This window comes from Aspergillus vadensis, assembly GCF_003184925.1.
Source record: "Aspergillus vadensis CBS 113365 unplaced genomic scaffold BO88scaffold_9, whole genome shotgun sequence".
Taxonomy (NCBI): domain Eukaryota; kingdom Fungi; phylum Ascomycota; class Eurotiomycetes; order Eurotiales; family Aspergillaceae; genus Aspergillus; species Aspergillus vadensis.
This window is the reverse complement of record NW_020292047.1, coordinates 770,450-788,610: the sequence shown is the minus strand read 5'-3', so window position 1 is coordinate 788,610 and position 18,161 is coordinate 770,450. Positions and strand designations below refer to the sequence as shown.

The 18,161-nt window shown below is 52.2% G+C and overlaps 5 protein-coding genes across 5 annotated transcripts; 2 read left to right on the top strand and 3 right to left on the bottom strand.

Annotated features, from left to right (window-relative positions):
• Nucleotides 1-778: 778 nt before the first annotated feature.
• BO88DRAFT_424972 (uncharacterized protein) lies at nt 779-6,218 on the bottom strand (the record flags this gene model as incomplete). The annotated part of the gene is made up of 8 exons (XM_025708788.1): nt 779-1,567; nt 1,634-1,862; nt 1,913-2,267; nt 2,341-2,440; nt 4,704-4,750; nt 5,146-5,764; nt 5,863-6,110; nt 6,167-6,218. 8 exons carry the CDS (start codon nt 6,216-6,218, stop codon nt 779-781), a joined length of 2,439 nt encoding a protein of 812 aa, XP_025563819.1.
• Nucleotides 6,219-7,017: 799 nt separating this feature from the next.
• BO88DRAFT_338790 (DUF1479 domain-containing protein) lies at nt 7,018-8,446 on the top strand (the record flags this gene model as incomplete). The annotated part of the gene is made up of 2 exons (XM_025702996.1): nt 7,018-7,218; nt 7,277-8,446. The coding sequence occupies 2 exons, from the start codon at nt 7,018-7,020 to the stop codon at nt 8,444-8,446; spliced, it is 1,371 nt and encodes a 456-aa protein (XP_025563818.1).
• A 386-nt stretch (nt 8,447-8,832) lies between these two features.
• Nucleotides 8,833-12,060, top strand: BO88DRAFT_364268 (uncharacterized protein). The gene is made up of 3 exons (XM_025703971.1): nt 8,833-9,451; nt 9,512-11,756; nt 11,841-12,060. The coding sequence occupies exons 1-3, from the start codon at nt 8,898-8,900 to the stop codon at nt 11,880-11,882; spliced, it is 2,841 nt and encodes a 946-aa protein (XP_025563817.1). The 5' UTR covers nt 8,833-8,897; the 3' UTR covers nt 11,883-12,060.
• Nucleotides 12,061-12,382: 322 nt separating this feature from the next.
• Nucleotides 12,383-14,586, bottom strand: BO88DRAFT_404361 (SEC14 family lipid-binding protein). Its single transcript, XM_025706591.1, has 4 exons — nt 14,071-14,586; nt 13,843-13,984; nt 13,409-13,786; nt 12,383-13,348 (listed from the first exon to the last, which is right to left on the bottom strand). The coding sequence occupies exons 1-4, from the start codon at nt 14,331-14,333 to the stop codon at nt 12,845-12,847; spliced, it is 1,287 nt and encodes a 428-aa protein (XP_025563816.1). The 5' UTR covers nt 14,334-14,586; the 3' UTR covers nt 12,383-12,844.
• Nucleotides 14,587-14,727: 141 nt separating this feature from the next.
• On the bottom strand, nt 14,728-17,921 carry BO88DRAFT_387169 (putative transcription factor (Snd1/p100)). The gene is made up of 2 exons (XM_025704812.1): nt 17,663-17,921; nt 14,728-17,440 (listed from the first exon to the last, which is right to left on the bottom strand). Exons 1-2 carry the CDS (start codon nt 17,798-17,800, stop codon nt 14,927-14,929), a joined length of 2,652 nt encoding a protein of 883 aa, XP_025563815.1. The 5' UTR covers nt 17,801-17,921; the 3' UTR covers nt 14,728-14,926.
• Between the last annotated feature and the right edge of the window lie 240 nt (nt 17,922-18,161).

Below are 18,161 nucleotides of genomic sequence, written 5' to 3'. Positions count from 1 at the left end.
GGGGAAACGCAGTGAGTGAGTGATCATGAGATGGACTGGACTCTCTTCTATGTTGACGCGGTGATAAAATACCTCGCCTGACTTGCTTGTATTGCCTAATGATACTACTGTACTCATCCGTTAGTTCTAGTTGCGTTGTTCTGTTTACTTCTCTTCACTCGTTCAGACAAGCCTGTTTATTGACATCCATTCTATAGTTGCAATGACCTCTGTGATAATACTTCTGTGCCTGTAGTAGTGCTTGGTAGTTTAGTTGTATGTGATGGGTAGTAGATCGAATTCAATAAGTTCTGTATTTATCTTTGATCTAAATGAACCGGAGTATGTATCTATGGGAAGCAAGGAACCAGATTCATAGGAGATAACTTTACAGAGCCAGGGCAAGCTAACTAGATCAGGCCAAAAGCAAGAGATATAATTGGGAATAGAGTAAAGGCATCATTAGATTGAGAAATGTATTCCAAGGTTTAAGACGTTAATCTAAACCGGACCAAACACGAACCCCAACGCCGGTGCAATGGTATAGCGTGCATAAACCCCAACATTGTAACCGTTGGACGAAGAGAGCCCAGATCTAGATCGCGAACCCGAAAGGAAACCAATAGATGCAAGTAACAAAGAAATAAACCTGAGAAAAGAAAATTGGTAGGGAGTGTCTAAATTTAGTAGGAAAGCGGAGAATGTCACCTCACACGAGGGCCAAAAAGCTAGTGGACGGAAATGGAACGCATCCAGATCTTTTCATCTTCCCCGCATCCAAAACCAAACCAAAACCCGTCTAGTGAGAAGCAATGAAAACAGAGTTCGTGATCAGGCATACGACCATAACCACCACCCCGTAAACTACGAGCGCCAAACTTAACTTTCGTAGCAGGTTTCGGCGCCAGTTGCGTTTTCCTCGGCGGAGGATGCCGCTGTCGGTTAGAGGGCGTGCCTGCACGCTCTCTTCTCCGTCTTCGTCGTTGCTATCATCGGATAGCATACCTTCCGCTGCTTCGTCGTCTTCTTTCATCAGACGCTGGTGGTGGGGCGAATCGGGAGAGGAGATCTTGTAATAGAACAATCCGGGGAGAATGAAGCTGATGCTGGTGCTTCCTGTACTGCCCACATAGGCAAGAACGGCCTCCAAAGAAGACACAGTCATGGCCACAATGTAGCTCAGGACAAGGATGGTAGTCGTAATGATCGAGAATCGGAGGTCACTCATCGGCTCCGCAGTGCGGCCGCCCCTCTGCCCCAGGAGAGGGTTCCGGTGAGGGGAGGTGTCGCTATTGGACGAGGACTTGGGCCTCCAGCGCAGCACTGCGTCAACAGAAGCCCGGCACGGGTGGCACTGAAGGGGATACGAGAACATGACAAGCATGACGATAGCAGCGCGGCCAATCGTGGCCCAAAGACCCGGTGGGTACATGCTCACGATATTTCCGCCGACACTGTTTCCAAAGGAGAGGTACCCAGTAATGGCCACAAGAATGTATGTGGCGGCAGAACTGCCGATACTGGCCAAGACTACACCGGTGGTTCGGAAATGGCTGTTGTTGCCGATCTCGTTCAAAATTGAGAACATCTGTGGTGCACGTCAGAGCAATGAACCATGGAAGTGAAGATCTGGGTTGTGGGTCTCGAAGCATACGTTCTGATGGCATGTAAACGCGAAAACGATCACAGGCAGACTGCTGAGGGTAGGCACAGGGCCTGCCCAGTGAATCACTCGAACCGGACCACGGTCCTCCATGGTGTCCCCTTTCACGAAGTGGTATACGACCAAAACCACCAGATAGGCCATTGAGACCAGAGCTGCAATACTTGTATACTTGAGCGAATCCAAGCGGCGGAGGTATGAGAGAGGGATAACAATCAGCCTAAAACTAGTTAGCATTGTCCAACGCACTCAATCCCGTAGTCAGCGTACATGAAGGCTGTTACCCAGAAATGCCGGTCCACCAAAAAGTCATAGTCGGGAGCACCTCCAACGAATCCTTGAACCACCCCCGGCATCAGATCGCCAATGATGATAAGGTAGCTGATACCGACTCCGAAACATTTGACCGCAATGGCGGCATCGAAGATGACAGCGATATTAGGATAGGTGATCTGGGATAAGGCAAAGAAGGATGCAGTGCCTCGTTCGAGATATCGGGCACATAGAGACTGGAGATATAGACCGAAACCTGCGGTCATTCCCGACCACAGAATCACAAAGACACCGAGGACGATTCCCATATGAGAGATGGCCAGCGGCATGGCCATAACACCGGCACCGATAACTAATAGGCAAGGACAGAGCATGAGTCAGTAACGATTGCGGAGTTAAGGTATATGAGTTCCGGCCCGACTTACTTGTGTTGACCAAGTTGATCACACAGCTGACCCAACTGGCGTCGCCATGATGTCCGATGCTTCGTTTCCCTTTGCCGCCGTGTCTGCGACCGATGAGTACCTGTCAGCGATAAGGCTTGGGAGCAGGGGAAGTACTACGAATTGGGGGTAGTATAGGTTACCTTCGAGAACCGGCTCGAGGGGAGCCAATCCCGACGGAAGCTTCGTCGTCCATCATGGTGAGGGAGTAAGTTGGAGGAAGAGTCGAGTTGTGTTGAGGAGGTGGTAGAAGTAGTTCTTTTGGAGGCGGTAGATAAGGATTGAAGGTGGCCACACGACAAAAGATTGCGGGTGATCAACCAACCATAGTCGGTTGAAGTTCACTCGAACCAGCGGTGCAGCGGGAGATGTGCTCGGAAGTCGGTAAGGAACGGAAAACAAATCAGCGAAGAAGTTAGTTGGAGAGGGAGAATTAAAGGAGAAATTAAGAAAAAAGAGGGGTTGGAGAAGGGAAAGACATCCGGAGATAAGAAGAAGGAAGAGGGAAAGGGAATAATGAACAGCGCAATCCAAATGCCGCCGAAGGAGCGGAGGCGGTGGAGAGTTTAGTCAGTCCCTTTATCGCCTTCCGCCATTGGTGGCTTCACTTCTTTTCCCCAGATTGTCACGACTACACCTTCCTATTGTCTACTAGTTGTCTACTTGAGAAGTAGTGTCATGCAATTTTATCAGAATCTCATAATCAAGTTGAGAAGAAGGCTGGTATTGAAGCATTGTTTTGCTGCTTAAATGATTACAGACTTGCTGCTGTGGTAAAGACAGTAAGCCAGGTCATCATGTACTTACTGAGACAGTGAGTGGAGTACTACTCCAGGCTGAAGCACAGGTCATACACCATTCCTTAGTGCCCTCGCGCAATCTGCAGAGGACCAGCCTACCTTGCCCCAGTAATACGTAATGTTATCTTCATAGCTGGCGACAGGATGAGCCTGGAGACTGGAAAGAGTTTCCATATTTGGCTGAATCTGGCCTGAGTCACCCAGACCAGCCACACCGTAACTAATATAGTAAGCATACCTCTTGTGCTTGCATGACATGTATTCCTTTGCCCTCTCGAATTGTACTATATGCTCTATCCTGTTCATCTAGCATCTACAACTTGGGCACTAATTTTATTCTGATTTGGTAATTATGAAGTCTTATATTTTATTTTTTACAAATTATATTTTGATAGTTGTATAAGTTGTTACTATGAGGGCTATTTTAAGTTAGACTATCCATGCTGCTTAAGACAACAGCAGTCTAGTTCTGCTACCCCAAAGACCCTGCACACAATAATCCTCTTCTTTCTAGATAATCAAATAATCAGTTATCAACATAATGTGGCTTCCCATCAATATTGGAGAGACCAACCCTTTCAGCATAACCGCAGATACCACCCCTTTAGTCCTAGATGAATCAACACGCACCCTCTACAACCGCGCCATCTCCAACCCCTCCTCACTAACAGATCAAGAACGTCGACTCATCACCTACCGGCCCCCACCAGACGAGGAAGACACCCTCTGTCGAACTGCCTGCGGTTTGTCCATGGGCGAACTAATTACCAAAGCCATCAATAGCAGCAACAATACCAGTGATGACATCCCGCTTAGCAACCTCGGCCTAAGCAATAAAGAAGCCAGTCTCTTAACGACCGGCGTAGTCGAGGGACAATCGGGTCGTATCCTGTCCGAGGTGGCGCGCCTTTCTCCTGAAGATCGGGACCTTAAGGCTCGAGCTATAGTAGCAGCGCGGACGGACGATATTCGGGCTGCTATGGAGGTGGCGCAGAGGGTTCTGCAGCGATGGCGAAAGGTGGAATTGGAGGCGGCCAAAACGCTGAACGATGACGACGTTAGGAATATTCTGTTTGCCTTGAAGGTTCCCTGGCAGGAGCATGTACTGCAGTCCACTTCAGCTTCAGCGCGTGATTCTGCCCCTGGTTCTGGATCTGGCCCTGGTGAAGCAGGTGGTCGCTTTGGTCTCGTGGTATTCTACCCGAAAGACGAGGGAGAGGAACGAGGCCGCCTTTCAGAATATAGATCCCTGATTGAAACGGCTGTTTACCATGGACTGCACCATTCAGCGAGGTTGATTAAGGACGAGACGAGAGACCGGTTCGCATTGCACTGGGTGGCTGTTCCAGGTAGTACTAGTAATAACAGCCTGGACCCGAGTGCACTACGGGGCAGGTTCAGCACAATGCTCCCAAATAACGAAATTCCTGTTGGCTTTCGACGCGACTCTTTCCTCTATGTGGATGACGAGGCATTCCGCTCGCGTGAAACATCACGGCCGTATCTCTGGTTAGCTGAGCCTGAACCCCAGTCCGAGGCAAAGACAGAGCACGAGCCTGAGCCAGAAACTAAGACGGGAACCGGGACCCCAGCTGCGGCTGGAGTTCAGCCTGAGGCTTTACAACCCCTTAAAGTCGACATCAAGCATATCGCCCCGACCTTATTTGCGCGATTGGTCCAGCGCGATCTCCAGGGCGAGGCGAGACGAAAGCCCTATCGACATACCTCGGAGCTGACCAGATTGCATGCGGCCGTCAATGCGAAATATAGAGAGGATAGAGATGGGATTTGGCCGCCACCTGCTCGATTCCAGTAGTTGAAGCTATGCGAAGCTGGCTCATATGACCTATTGTGAGGAGATAATGGTTATTCGTTATCGGAATTGCTTAAGCTTTCAGCATCCTGAAAGCCAAAGTAGTATTAGTATTATTTCTATCTCCATCTATCTACAACTTGGGAACTCCCCATCCGGGCTGCGACAGCAGACCAAGTGTCTCGTTAATCACTGCACTGTTATCGGAGACCGTATTTCCCGGTCGATCTCCAGGCCCAGCGTCATTGAAAGGCTCTACTGCCCGAACCGTCTTGGAGACCTCCAGGATAGTTCCACCACTGACTGGGTACTGGGGACCACGACCACTCTGATCCCCAATGATACCGCTCACCTTGTCCTGTTGGATAAGCGCCAACATGACCTCTGCTACTTCTTCTGGAGTTACCCATGCATCCGCCCCTTCATTCACTACCTTGAGCTTTTCAGGATGGTCCGTCCACAACGGTGTCTTGATAACTCCCGGCGCAACAGCTGTGATGCGGATTCCGCACTCTTGGTCCAGGCCAGCCAACGACCGTACCAAGCCATTGATGCCGTGTTTCGTGGCGACATAGATCGGTGCGATGAAGTTGGGGTTCTGTCCGGCAATACTGGAGATGTGGACGATGTGCTTGCGTCGCTGCTTGTTGCCATGACGTAGAAAATGGGCAATGGCTAGCTGCGTCGTGCGAATCGGATGCGTGAGGTTGATATCGAGGAGGGCGTAGCGACCTCCATACCGCGGGTCACGGCTTTCAGGGGTTCCGGGGGGACGCCAGAAGTTGGTCCAGTGCTGTGAGGTAAATTAGGCGTGAGCAACTGAACGTGCCTGCAGTATACTATCCCTTGCGTGATGCATAACACTGGTATTGGTGGAAAGAGAAACTATACCGGTTCGAAGATGCCTGCGCCAGGACACACAATATCGAGCTCTCCAAACTCCTGCTCTGCTACCTCGAACATGCGCTCGAGCTGTTGCCAATCGGTCACGTCGGTCCGCTGGAAGACGGCTCGTGGCGTCTTCCCCTTCGATGAGTATTGATCCACTAACGTCTTTGCCTCTGGACGTAAAGCTAGATCGGCGAACAGAACATTACATCCATGCTCGAGGAGAAGTTTGGCGAAGGACAGGTTAATTCCTACAATTACGACTTAGTGATGTTTGCTTAGCGGCCGAATACCATGCGTGACGAACCTGAACCTGCCCCCGTCACGATAGCAGATCGGCCTTGAACGGCGAAGGACATTCTAAAGCGAGATTGAGGTTCAGGGAGCTGCAATGGGGAGTGTGGTTTGGTGGTTCGATGGCTTTCTGCCGAGTGGCCCTGTGCTACTTTATAATTGTTCCGGAGGGGTTCGATACGGGACCCAGGCCTGCCCCATGGGCGTGTCGCTGTATCACTAGACCGAGGACGGAGCCCTGAAGGTGGTAGAAACCCGGAACAAGACCGAGGACAGGTCAACAACACCTATCTGACCGCTGCCTCTCGGGGTGCTCCCCTCGGTGAAAGTGCCGATCAGCTCGCTTGAAGTCATTGGCAGCGAGACCTGATCCACTGCGTTCTGTGCAGGACGTGCAAGGGCGGTTGCAGCGGGTCTGCTACAGAGGGTGCCTTCGTATCAACTGCCTATCGAAGTACGATGGCTAGTCTGAACTGTAGCCCAGCCATGACCTGATAAATCCCAGCTTCCTTCTAATTTTCGCCTCTGAAATACGTATGAAACAACTTCGAGTGAAGGCAATAGTTCATTCCGGGGCAATGTGGATCCCGCAAAGAGCAACATTCCCGCATTTTCTTGTTGCCGCTTTTTGCGGGGGAGGCGGGGACCTTCCGTATCTGGTATTCGGGCCGACTGCTGAATATGATTCCCCGACAATATTCCGCCCCAGCTGCAGGTATATCAATCGCAAGAGGTCCTGTCTGTTAGTGATCAGAAATATCCAGATTCCAAATACCTATTGGAAAGATAGATATCATGTCTATGTCTAAATTTCTTTCAAAAACGGCCGCCCGCGCCGCGTCCACGTCGACTTCAGCGTCGTCGATGACCAAGGCTGCGGGCGATATTTCCAGCGTCTTCCCCAGTTTGAGACCAGACTACAAGCCAGAGCCCTTACCCCCGCGGTTCAGGGATCTGAAGCTGAAATACTTTGAAAAGAATGAAAAGGCTTTGAAGGAAAGTTGGGAGCGACTCCTTCCCAGCTTGGAAGAGGAAGTGCACAAGATCAAGACCAAAGGAAGCGATGTAAGTTCCCATGGAATCTTCTATATGTATGAGTGAGTGTCACTAACCGAATGTCCAGATCATCCCATCAGTGCAATACTCCGACGTGGTCAATGGCACCGTCCCAGACCATCTCCTTGCGGAGATTCGTCACAGAGGTTCCGTGGTCATCAGAAACGTGGTGCCTCGAGAGAAAGCCCTTGACTGGAAGGAGAGAATCAAGGACTATGCTGCTGCCAACCAGGAGCGCGTGAAGGCCTTCCCTCCCGACTCCCCAGCAGTCTATGAGCTGTACTGGACTCCATCCCAAGCAGAGGCCCGAGCACATCCGAGCATGCTCGGTACCCAGCGCTTCCTGCAGCGTCTCTGGCACTCGTCCGATCCCGACACTCCGATCTCGACTCGGAATCCTTTGACCTACGCAGACAGACTCCGCATCAGGCAACCCGGCGACGCAAAATTCACCCTCGGCCCTCATATTGACGGTGGATCATTGGAGCGCTGGGAGGATCCTGAATACTCCCGAGTCTACTCCAAAATTCTAGAGGGCAAATGGGAAGAATACGACCCATGGGACGCCAAGCACCGTGTCTCAGCCAACATGGACTTGTACAACGGCGCTGGTTCCTGCTCCATGTTGAGATTTTTCCAAGGATGGCTCTCCATGTCCAACACAGCTCCCGGCGAAGGCTCCCTGCATGTTTGCCCCATGGTCATTCAGAGTACCGCTTACACTATCCTCCGACCTTTCTTCGACCCAGTCTCCTCGCAGCCGGTGCTGGATAACACATTCCCTGGTGCCGTACCCGGAACATGCCAGGAATACAACCCCGTCACGCATCCTCACCTGGACCTGGAAACCACAATGGTCTCCGTCCCTGAGGTGGAACCCGGTGACTACGTTGCCTGGCACTGCGATTCCTTGCACTCCGTCGATAAGGAACATCGCGGCAAGGGAGACTCCAGCGTTCTCTACATCCCTGCCACGCCTATGTGCGAGATGAACGTGAATTACCTGCTCAAGCAGCGCCAGGCTGCGCTTGCTTACTCCCCGCCTTGGGATTTCCCCGGCGCTGGTGGACCCGGTGAGATCGGTTTCCAGGGAGCACTTGACTGGAGCTCGCTTGATGCAGAGGGCCTGCGCGCCATGGGTATGGGAAGTCAGCCATGGGAAATTACCGACGACATGACCGAGGGAGAGAAGGCGGTTGTCAGAGCTGCCAACAAGACCTGCTTCGGGCAAGCATGAGATTCTTGGGTATGATGAGCATTACTTCAATTCGCCAGATTGTATTTGTACATAGAATAGCATCAAAATGTATATGAATTCGGACTATATCACCGTTCTGGTAGCAGCATGAAGGACCTTACTCATAAACAACGATCAATATTAGGTAGAGGGCATGCGCCGCACTTCAATTTGTTCGAGACCTAGCCACGTCAATTTCAGCCATAGTTGCACCCATCAGTAAAATGTCATAAAAGCTGTTCTTGATAATGAAGAATTGGTAAAAGTGCAATCGAGCAAGAAGCTGAAGCTGTAGTGGAGACAAACCGGGGGAATAGGGATTCTGCCCGATGATACATCACCGCCCGTCATCGATGATCCGCAGCTTATCGTTAGTCGGCCACCATCTCGTCCCAGCTACCTCTCTCCTCTGTCGCCCTCCAATGCCCGACCGGAAACATCAGTCATAACCATGTGGCTACAGGCGACGCTTCTCTTGCTCGCCTCGTGCGTTCCCTCGTCCCTGGCCATCTACCGGGACGAGGTCAACCATGTCGACTACCATCACGCGCTGCTCGGCTTTCCCACTTCCCAATCGACCTTCTTCCTCAAACCGTCCGCTTCCTCCAATGCCTCCTTACTCTACACTCTCTCGGAGAAGTCGCTGCTCGGTGCTGTGAATCCTAGGGATGGCTCTCTTGTCTGGAGACAGAACCTCTCGCGATCTGATCTGCCCGCTGCTGAAAGCAATCCCCACGGTCTTCTCCGCGCCTCCGAAGGCACAAACGCCCTGGTCAGCGCGCTAGGCGATTACATTTCTTCGTGGACTGCTCTGGATGGCAAATTGATCTGGGAAAACTGGTTTGAGGGCGAAGTGCTCGCTGATCTCGAGCTTTTGGAGCTGGAGGATGCCAGTGCGGCTCCGTCGACCAAAGACACTGTGGCGCTTTGGAGCGGAAAGGCTGGCGTTGTCCGAAGGCTGGATGGAGATTCGGGTCGGACGAAATGGGAGCACTTGGACGAAAGGTACGTTTATACTTGAAATTGATTTCTGTTGGAGCTTCTATCGCTGACACTTCCCGGTAGCGGCGATATCTTCCTCCAATTGTCGTCATCGGCCACCGAGGTCTTCTACGTCGCTCTGCAGCCCTCCTCCCGGAAAGGATACAGAATCAAGGTTACTTCTTTGGATCCCTTGACCGGTCGTCAAACTCGACAGCATATTCTGAGCTCGGAAAGCGACTTGTCTAGCACCAACTCCGTCCTCTTCGTGGGTGCGAACACTGCGGCACCCATGATTGTTTGGGCGGATCAGTCATTCAAAACGCTCAAGGTCAACGTCATCGGTACGAAGCAGGTACACTCGTTCGATATTGAAAATACAAGTGGTGAGAGTGTCCGCTCTATCACGGTTCATGCTCCCAAGAAGCTCGAGTCGCTGCCGCATTTCCTGGTGCACTATGAGACGGAGTCTACCACTTGGGCGGAAGTTTATCACGTCGACTTGAAGTCCGCTTCGGTAATCAAGGCCTACGAACTTCCTCGCTTGCAGGGATGGTCCGTTTTCTCGACGAGCAACAAGGATGCCAACGTCTACTTCACCCGCATCACCCAGTCTGAGACCACTGTCGTTTCTTCGGTCTCTCACGGAGTATTGGGAAGATGGGTCCACCAAGCTCCCCCTATGGAGCAGGCTTTGCATTCTGTATCGGAGGTCGTTGCCAAGGATAAGAGCGTTGCTGTTCGGACGGCCGCTGCCTTGGAATCTGGCGACTGGCAATTGATTCGCAATGGCCAGACCGAATGGACTAGATATGAAGCTCTGTCGGGTGCTCTGGCCGCTACTTGGGTCCAGGAGGCCGTTCAGGAGGATCTGGCTCATCAACTGGAAGTTGAGGGTCACGAAAGCCTTTACGGGGCCTACGTGCACCGCGTTAAGCGTCACGCCAGAGACCTTCAGCATCTTCCCGAGTGGCTGAAGGGGCTGCCCAAGCGCATTTTGACCAGTATCTTGACCGATGAGGTCTCCAACCTCGATAGTTTCGGTATTGTCAAGTCTGTTATTGTGGCCACAGAGAACGGAAGAGTCTACGCCCTTGATGCCGCCAAGCATGGCGCCGTGTCTTGGAAGGTCAAGGCTGCGGAAGCGGACTCGTGGAATGTGAAGGCTATTCTGGCCCATCCTGGCACTGCTACGGTGTATGTCGATGATGGCAGCTCTGTCACTCTAGATGCCTCATCTGGCGAGATCCTGGCGCGCACCCCCGGCACTGCAAAGATCCGCTCGGTTGCCGTCGCCCACGATGGCACCGCTCCCCGTACCGTCGGCATTAAGGAAAATGGTACACCCTTGGAGTCTATTGATGGTCCGGGTTTCTTCATAACGCTTAGCGATGATGGCCGTGTCCTCGGATGGGCTGCTCGCGATAACAAGCACCCTGTCTGGCAGTTCCTGCCCACCTCAGGCGAGAAGCTCATCCACGCCACCGCGCGGCCCTCCCACGATCCTGTTGCCTCTATCGGTAAAGTCCTGGGCAACCGGTCTGTTCTCTACAAGTACCTAAACCCCAATCTCGCCCTCATCACCGCCGTGGGTGAGAGCTCTGCTACCTTCTATCTCCTTGATGCCATCTCCGGAAAGATCCTCCACTCCAGCACCCACCAAGGAGTCGACCCCACACAGCCCATTTCCTCCGTTGTCTCCGAGAACTGGTTCGCCTACTCCTTCTGGGCAGACGCTGTCGACTCTTCCAGCGCCAAGGGCTACCAACTGGTGATCTCCGAGCTATACGAGTCCCCTGTTCCCAATGACCGCGGCCCGCTGGACGCAGCCTCCAACTACTCTAGCATCAGTGACCTCCCTCTGCCCCACGTGATCTCGCAAGCCTTCATCATCCCGGAACCCATCTCTCACATGGCCGTCACTCAGACCCGCCAGGGCATCACCACTCGCCAACTCCTCTGCACTCTTCCATCCTCCAACGCCATCATCGGCATTCCCCGTCCCGTCCTTGACCCCCGCCGTCCTGTCGGCCGGGACCCCACCTCCACCGAAGCCGAAGAGGGTCTCTTCAAGTACAACCCCTTCCTCGAATTCGATGGCAAATGGTACCACACGCATTCCCGGGACGTTGCCGGTATCAAGAGCGTCCTTTCCGCCCCGACGCTGCTCGAAAGTACTAGCCTGATCTTCGCCTTTGGCGGCGATATCTTCGCTACACGGGCAACTCCCAGCCAGGCATTCGATGTCCTGGGCAAGGGATTCTCCAAGTTGCAACTAGTCTTGACTATCGTGGCGTTGACGGCTGGTGTGATGGTTTTGGCTCCAATGGTACGTCTCATCCCTCAACTTACTCATTATTATCTGTATTCCATGACTAGTAAACAGCTGGCTAACCGAGATATCTCTGAACAGGTCAAGAGAAAGCAGATCAACATGATCTGGAAATCCACATGAACATTAGTCTGATTTAGTTTAAGTTGCGTTGCGATTGATGTATTATAGCGAAACGTTGGGATGGGATAGGATGGGATTAGGTTAGTAGTAGATGAAGCTGCTGCTGACCTACCTACCTTTACCTACTATTTACTTTAGATATACGATACGATGTAAAGACGTAATATAACATATATACAGTTATAGTATTTCTATTCTTAGTATTGATTACCATGAACTACCATAATGATCTCATTAACATTTTCATTCATCTCATAATTGAGAAATGAAAGGTCAATACAATTAGAATGCACCGTATAATACTAACTAACAAACTAGTAATACTGGATTTTTCGTACTGAGACCGAACAGACTGTGATATGGCACTTACAAATTACCAGCTTTTTACACAAGTTATTAATCAAGACCGTGAAGGAGGTAGATCGAGATTGAACTTCCCCGGCGGGAATGATATATAGTATACCGCAAGCCAAACTTGAACCAAGTTCATCTCAATGTGTTATAGTAGTACTAATGCGACGCGATTCTCTCTGGTCAAGAAGCCCAGAACAGTGATGGAAAAGTCAACTAGCAGGAATTTAGAAGAAGCATGAAAATGACCATGATTATATGAATAAAGCCCGAAAAAAAAAGATGCATCTTTCTATGATGATGACGGTTGCTGCGCACACACCCAAGTCACACTTATGACAGATCCTGAAAATGACAATATGGAAGTAGTATATAAGACAATGAAGATGTTTGTTCAAGCCCGGAAAGGACAATACAAGATGTGAGAGAAGAGTAACAAAGGTAGAATAGTGGGATATTATCTAGAACGGTAGAGTAGGTTGTAGGAGAGAAAAGCGTAATAGGATAACCGCTGGCGCCGTGCATTGGGTTCTATTAGTAGTACCTTCGACGAAGAAAGGGAAGTATAAATCAGTAAAAAGTGTGTTAGGAAGAGATTAGAAACGTATGACTTATGCGGCCACTGTTTGCGTCTCAGTCTCCGATGTAGGAGCCTGTTCTTGTAGGGGGACTTTCTCGTTCTCGCTGGTCTGCTCCTGCTCAGTGGGCTTTTCGACCTGCACTGGGGAGGTGGTGTTTGATTGAGCGGGAGTTGCGCCAACAGGGATGTCGGATTTGCGGCTCTCGCCGTTCACCTTTCCGAGGACTTCGACGTGGTCGTCCTTGAACAGAACTGGGCCCTTGATGAAGTCGGGCTTGGTCTCTCCCTCGGCGGGAGGGGTTTCCAGGACCCCGACGACCTTGCGGGCCTCCTCGTCGAGATAAGGCATGTCGCCCCACTGCCAGTCCAAGTCGCCACCGTACTGCTTAGGGATGCTGGACGGGTCCATGAAGGCTGTCAGGGTGGGCTTTACTTCGGCGGCGGAGAGGATGAAGATCTTCGAAGTGGTTCCAGGGTCAAACCAGCGCTTAATCCAACCCCAGACTGTAGGGAAGAAAGAAGGAGCACCAATAATCTTCGAGGATAGCTGGTTAGCTGGGTTCATCATTAAGTAAAAAAGAGGTGGTGGACTCACAAAGATCCGGTCCAAGGTCTCCGGGTAGTGAGCAGTAGCCAAAACACTAGCATCCTGCATGTGCCCCTTCAGGTTCCAGAATTGCTTGAGCCCAACGCCACTAACATCGACAATGTTGGTAGAGGTGACAATGGGGGTTTCGGGGTTAGGACGAGGAAGCTTCGAGCACAGAGGCATGACGAAGTTGAGGAGGTTCTCGTAAAGAGCGAACAGACGCAGAAGACGCTGCGGGACCGTGGAGGACTGGTGCGTCTCGGCCGTGGTCGAAGAGGACATGGTCTCGTTGTATGCGGCCATGTTCTTGCTGTTTAGATGCTTGATCTCAAAAACGTAGACGGGAATACCGCGGCGGTCTCGACGACCGGTCCATTGGGGATACTAGATAGGAACATATTAGCGACCATCGCCATACACGTATAGATCAGCTCACGAACCATTCGCCGGGCAGCATCGTAGGAGTCCACATCAATGTTCTCGTAGAGCGACTCAATGGCATTATCCCGGCGCCAATCCTCGGTGTCCTTGAACTGGCCCCAAGCGCCGTCAACGTCAAACTTGCGCGCGCGAAGGAAGCGTCTAAAAGTAATACACGTTAGCTCCTCTCCAATACGCGTTCATCCAGCGTAACGGCTCTATGTGGACGAAGCGCGAAAGGAACATACAGCATTGTCGCATCATCATGGCTGGCCTTTTCTCCGTCCCGTTCGGGCTTGTAGTACCCCTTCTCCTCACTCAGTTTCTTGAACTCTTCCAGCTTCTTTTCCTGGTCGTCAGTCAGGTGGTGAAGATGGCCAGCGAGCCACGCCGTGCCAGCCGCCTGCGAGGCCGACGCAACGGGATCGTTGATAGGATCGGTCGCATCATGCGTAGATTTGGCGTCGCTCTCCGCCGCAGGTTGAGAGGACTTCGTTCCCCAGAAAGGCATTGTGCTGGATTAAGGAGATTGGGTATGCTTTGTATTGGGCGATTGCAAAGGAGGAAGTATTGAAGATGAAGCGGGTCCTTGGACGAGCTGAGCTCGGCGTCGGCGGAAGTCGGTTATAGTCTTATGTTTCAAGCCCGTCACGAGGCCTTGTTTCAAGTCGAGCAGGCGCCGGCTACGTCGGATTCTAATCACAAATAGTCCAACAATGAGCGAAAGCCGCAAACACGAGGGGAATGGCGGGGATATGGCATGAAGGACAAGAAAATTGGGCTGACGCTGCGAAGTCGGGAAAGGCAATTCGCCGCATCGGACAGTCGCGGAGATAACATCCGCTTATGTCATCTATGCACGGAATAATGCAGAGCACAAAAAAAAAAGGAAGGTTGCCAAAGATCCAACTTTTGGTAACCTTATTCAGAAAACATATTTGAGAAATCCTAGACTAATGTAGCACAGCTCTTGAAAGCTGCCAGTGTAAGAATGCCCAAAGCCACTAATTCCGTCGCTCATGGGAATCGACATAAAGCGCCATGTGGATAATTGTACAGACATCTTCTTCCACCACTCCAAACACAACACTATAAGTGTAATATTTAGTCCTCGGTCAGGTCGCCATACTCCCACATACCCCGTCGTTCCTGCTTCGCCTCCTCTTCTACGCTGCGGAGGTGGGAAACTGTCTCAGTAGCGGCCCGCTCCCAGGCCTTCAGCTTCCTGGGCACCATGGCCAAACCCTCACGAACAATGTCGGCATTGATACTGTGATCCAGGTTCTTGGACTCGGTAGGGTCCAGCAAGGTGACGTGCAGGGTTCCATCTGGAGACACGTAGTCGACGTTGGCAACGAGCTCACGGTTGTAGACTTGGTCTTCGAGGAAGCTGACTGCATCTTGCAGGTAATCTTCGGCACCAGGGAACTGGACAAAGGAGAGCACTGCATCAGCCGCCTGGGCGCGAAGCTTCTGAACGGAGAACTGCGGCTGGCTCAAGGGCCGGAGACGGGACCAGGGCAGGACTTCCGAGTTACCGAAGTCAATGTAAACAACCTCAGCCTGCTGGTTTTCACGGTCATTGCGACGGACCTTAGCGCGGTACCACTCGTTGTCCTCGGTGAACTTGGCGGCAACGAAGTCGCCCGCCTTGGGAGGTCCAGGGAGCGGAGTGTCGTTGGCCTTGTTGAGGTGGAACGACCGGAAAGCACTCATCAACTCCGTCAAGGCAGAGGTGCCTGTGCCAATCTGCTGGACCTTAACGCGGCCAGTAGTAGGGTCGACATAGGTGACCATCACATCGCGGTAGTCCTTACGACGCTGGGCAACCTCGGTGTCAGTGTTGTTGTTGCTGTTGGCAGGCTCCTCCTCATCTTCAACGATGTCCTTGCTAGGGTCCCAGTCGTGCCAGAGACCCTTGCGGGCCTCCTTGGCCCTTTGCTCCGCAGCAAAGTATTCCGTAGCGTGACCAGACTGCTCAGCAGAGTAAGCGTGAACAGTAGCAAGACCCTCCTCAAGGAGGACCTTAGTGAAGTTCTCCTTGTTCACATACAGAGTACCGATGAATCCACCGACCTTGTCAATGGTCTCCACGTCGATCTCAACATCACGCTGCATGCAGCGCTTGTTCGCAAGATCGTGAGCCTCCTGGCCACAAGGCTCGGATGCCTCGCCGGGGTTACGGGCAGACCGGGGGGCGCGGATACCCGACAAGACAAGAGTCAGCTTGGCGTTCTCACGAGGAACCAGAACGGTGAACCGAGATCCCGACTTGACAAAATCGACAATAGCCGGCACACGCTTCTGGCGCTGGAGAATGGAAACTTCCATCTTGGCCTTCTGAACGCTTTCCGAGTAGTCCTGGTACTGCTTGGGCTTGGGGGGCTTAGCAGCCCACATGCCCTTGCCTTCGGCTTGGGCCTCTGCTTCAGCAAGCATGAGGTTGTCATACTCAGGAGACCGGTCCTCGTCATCCTGACGGTGGCGGATGACGGAAGCGTAACCCGCCTGGACAAGGGCCAGAGCGATGTTGGTGTTTCCTTGGACAACGGTGGCAACCTCCCTCTCCTCGTATCCCTCCGTAGCGGGCTTCTTGCCGTTAATAGTGACCTTGACGTGCTTTCCAATGATTCTCTTGCGCACAAACTCCTTAGCCTCGGCGGCAAAAGGAGCCTGCTTGGGATCAGATGGCTTCGGTTGCCTGACACTGCTGAGCTGGATCTTCTTCTCCTGACCGGCCTTGTTGCGGATAAAGAGCGTGTCTGCATTCAGCACGCGGCCAACAACGTAGTCCTCGGCCCCGCCAGCAGGACCCTTGGGAGCAACTAGACCAGTGAAGATGCCCACTCTGGCGTCCTTGGCCACCTTCTCCGCACGGCGGAAAGCTGCCATCTCAGTACCAAGCAGAGCGGAGTGATGATCGTGGCAACGAGCCAGACCAGCTTCCAGCAGGAACTTGGCAACATTGCCGTTCGGGTGAAGAACACTAGCAATCAGTTGACCCTGAGGGGTGACGCCCAGAAGAGACATCTGGACCTTGCGCTGCAGAATCCTCGATTCTACGAACTGGAATGCCTCGTCTCCATACGGCTCTGCAGGCTGTTCCTTGCCGTCAGCCGTCACTCGCTTGGCCGCTGGGGCACGAACACCCGCCATGGCAGCGACAACCTGCAGGTGTTCCTCCGAAGAGAGGAGCAAACGGACGATCAGGCGGTCGCCGTTCAAAACCCTCTCGACGATACCTTCCAAGTGCTTGTCCTTCCATTCGTCAACCAGCGCCTTAGGGTCAGACAGTTCATAACTGGTCTCTGTGCGACCACTCTCTGTGGCTGCCCATGTTCCCTTGCCCTCCGTCTGGGCATGCTCCTCCAATGCACGGAGTCGTTGCAGGTACGCCACAGTCTCTTCAGACTCGTCGCTGCGCTTGCCAGCCTCTTCGCGGACGCGAGTCCATCCTTCCTGGACGCTGATGTCGGGGAGGGAGACGTCGAAGGTCGGGAGTTTGATTGTACCGTAGTCGCGCTTAGCACCGGTAGGGATGGTGTACAGGATTTGAAATTGTACGACTTTTCCGACTAGGAGCTCGCGGAGAAACTCTCGGGAATGGAAGCCGTACGGCTGCAGAAAGAAAACAGCGGAAGTTAGCAAGTTATTGAGGTATCAATTAAGCAGTGCTAGTTAAAACGGGACAAGGTCAAGTCCAATTCAGTCAAGAATGTTAGATTTAGGATGGAATGTAGCCAATTGTCCCCGATGTAGAGGCCACCTATCCAGGCAGAAAGAAACGGCTGTACCGCGCATTGACATTGTATCTGAAAACACAAAGAAGAACCAACTCACCTCATCTCCCTCTCTGCGTAGCCTCGGCGCGGAGACATATGCAAGACTGAGGATACGTTCCTGGCCAGGGTTGTTGATATGCGACAGCACCACCGTGTCGCCGGACAGGACAGATTTCACGCGGGCTTCCAGAGGCATGCTGGCAAGCGACAGGCGAGACCAGAAATTGACGAGACGGGGTTAAAGAGGCAGAAGCAATTAAGGAGAAAGGGATGTAAGTAATGAATTATGAGAAGGGGACAAGAAAAAAAGACCGAATGAATGATAGGGGAAAGGGAGAAGAAGACAGTCGGACTACTTCCATTGAGGCCAGGTACAGCAGTCCGAGCGGCCAATCGCGCTCGGGCGGGCACCTGACTTTTGTGGGGGAGTTTGGCTCCGGCCTCGACGGAGCTTCGCTCCTGCAACTATCCGCACCGTTGTCTGCATATCATCATGGAATCAACTTGATAAGTCCCAGTGATTAAGAAGAATGAATTTTCATTCATTTAATGACTCT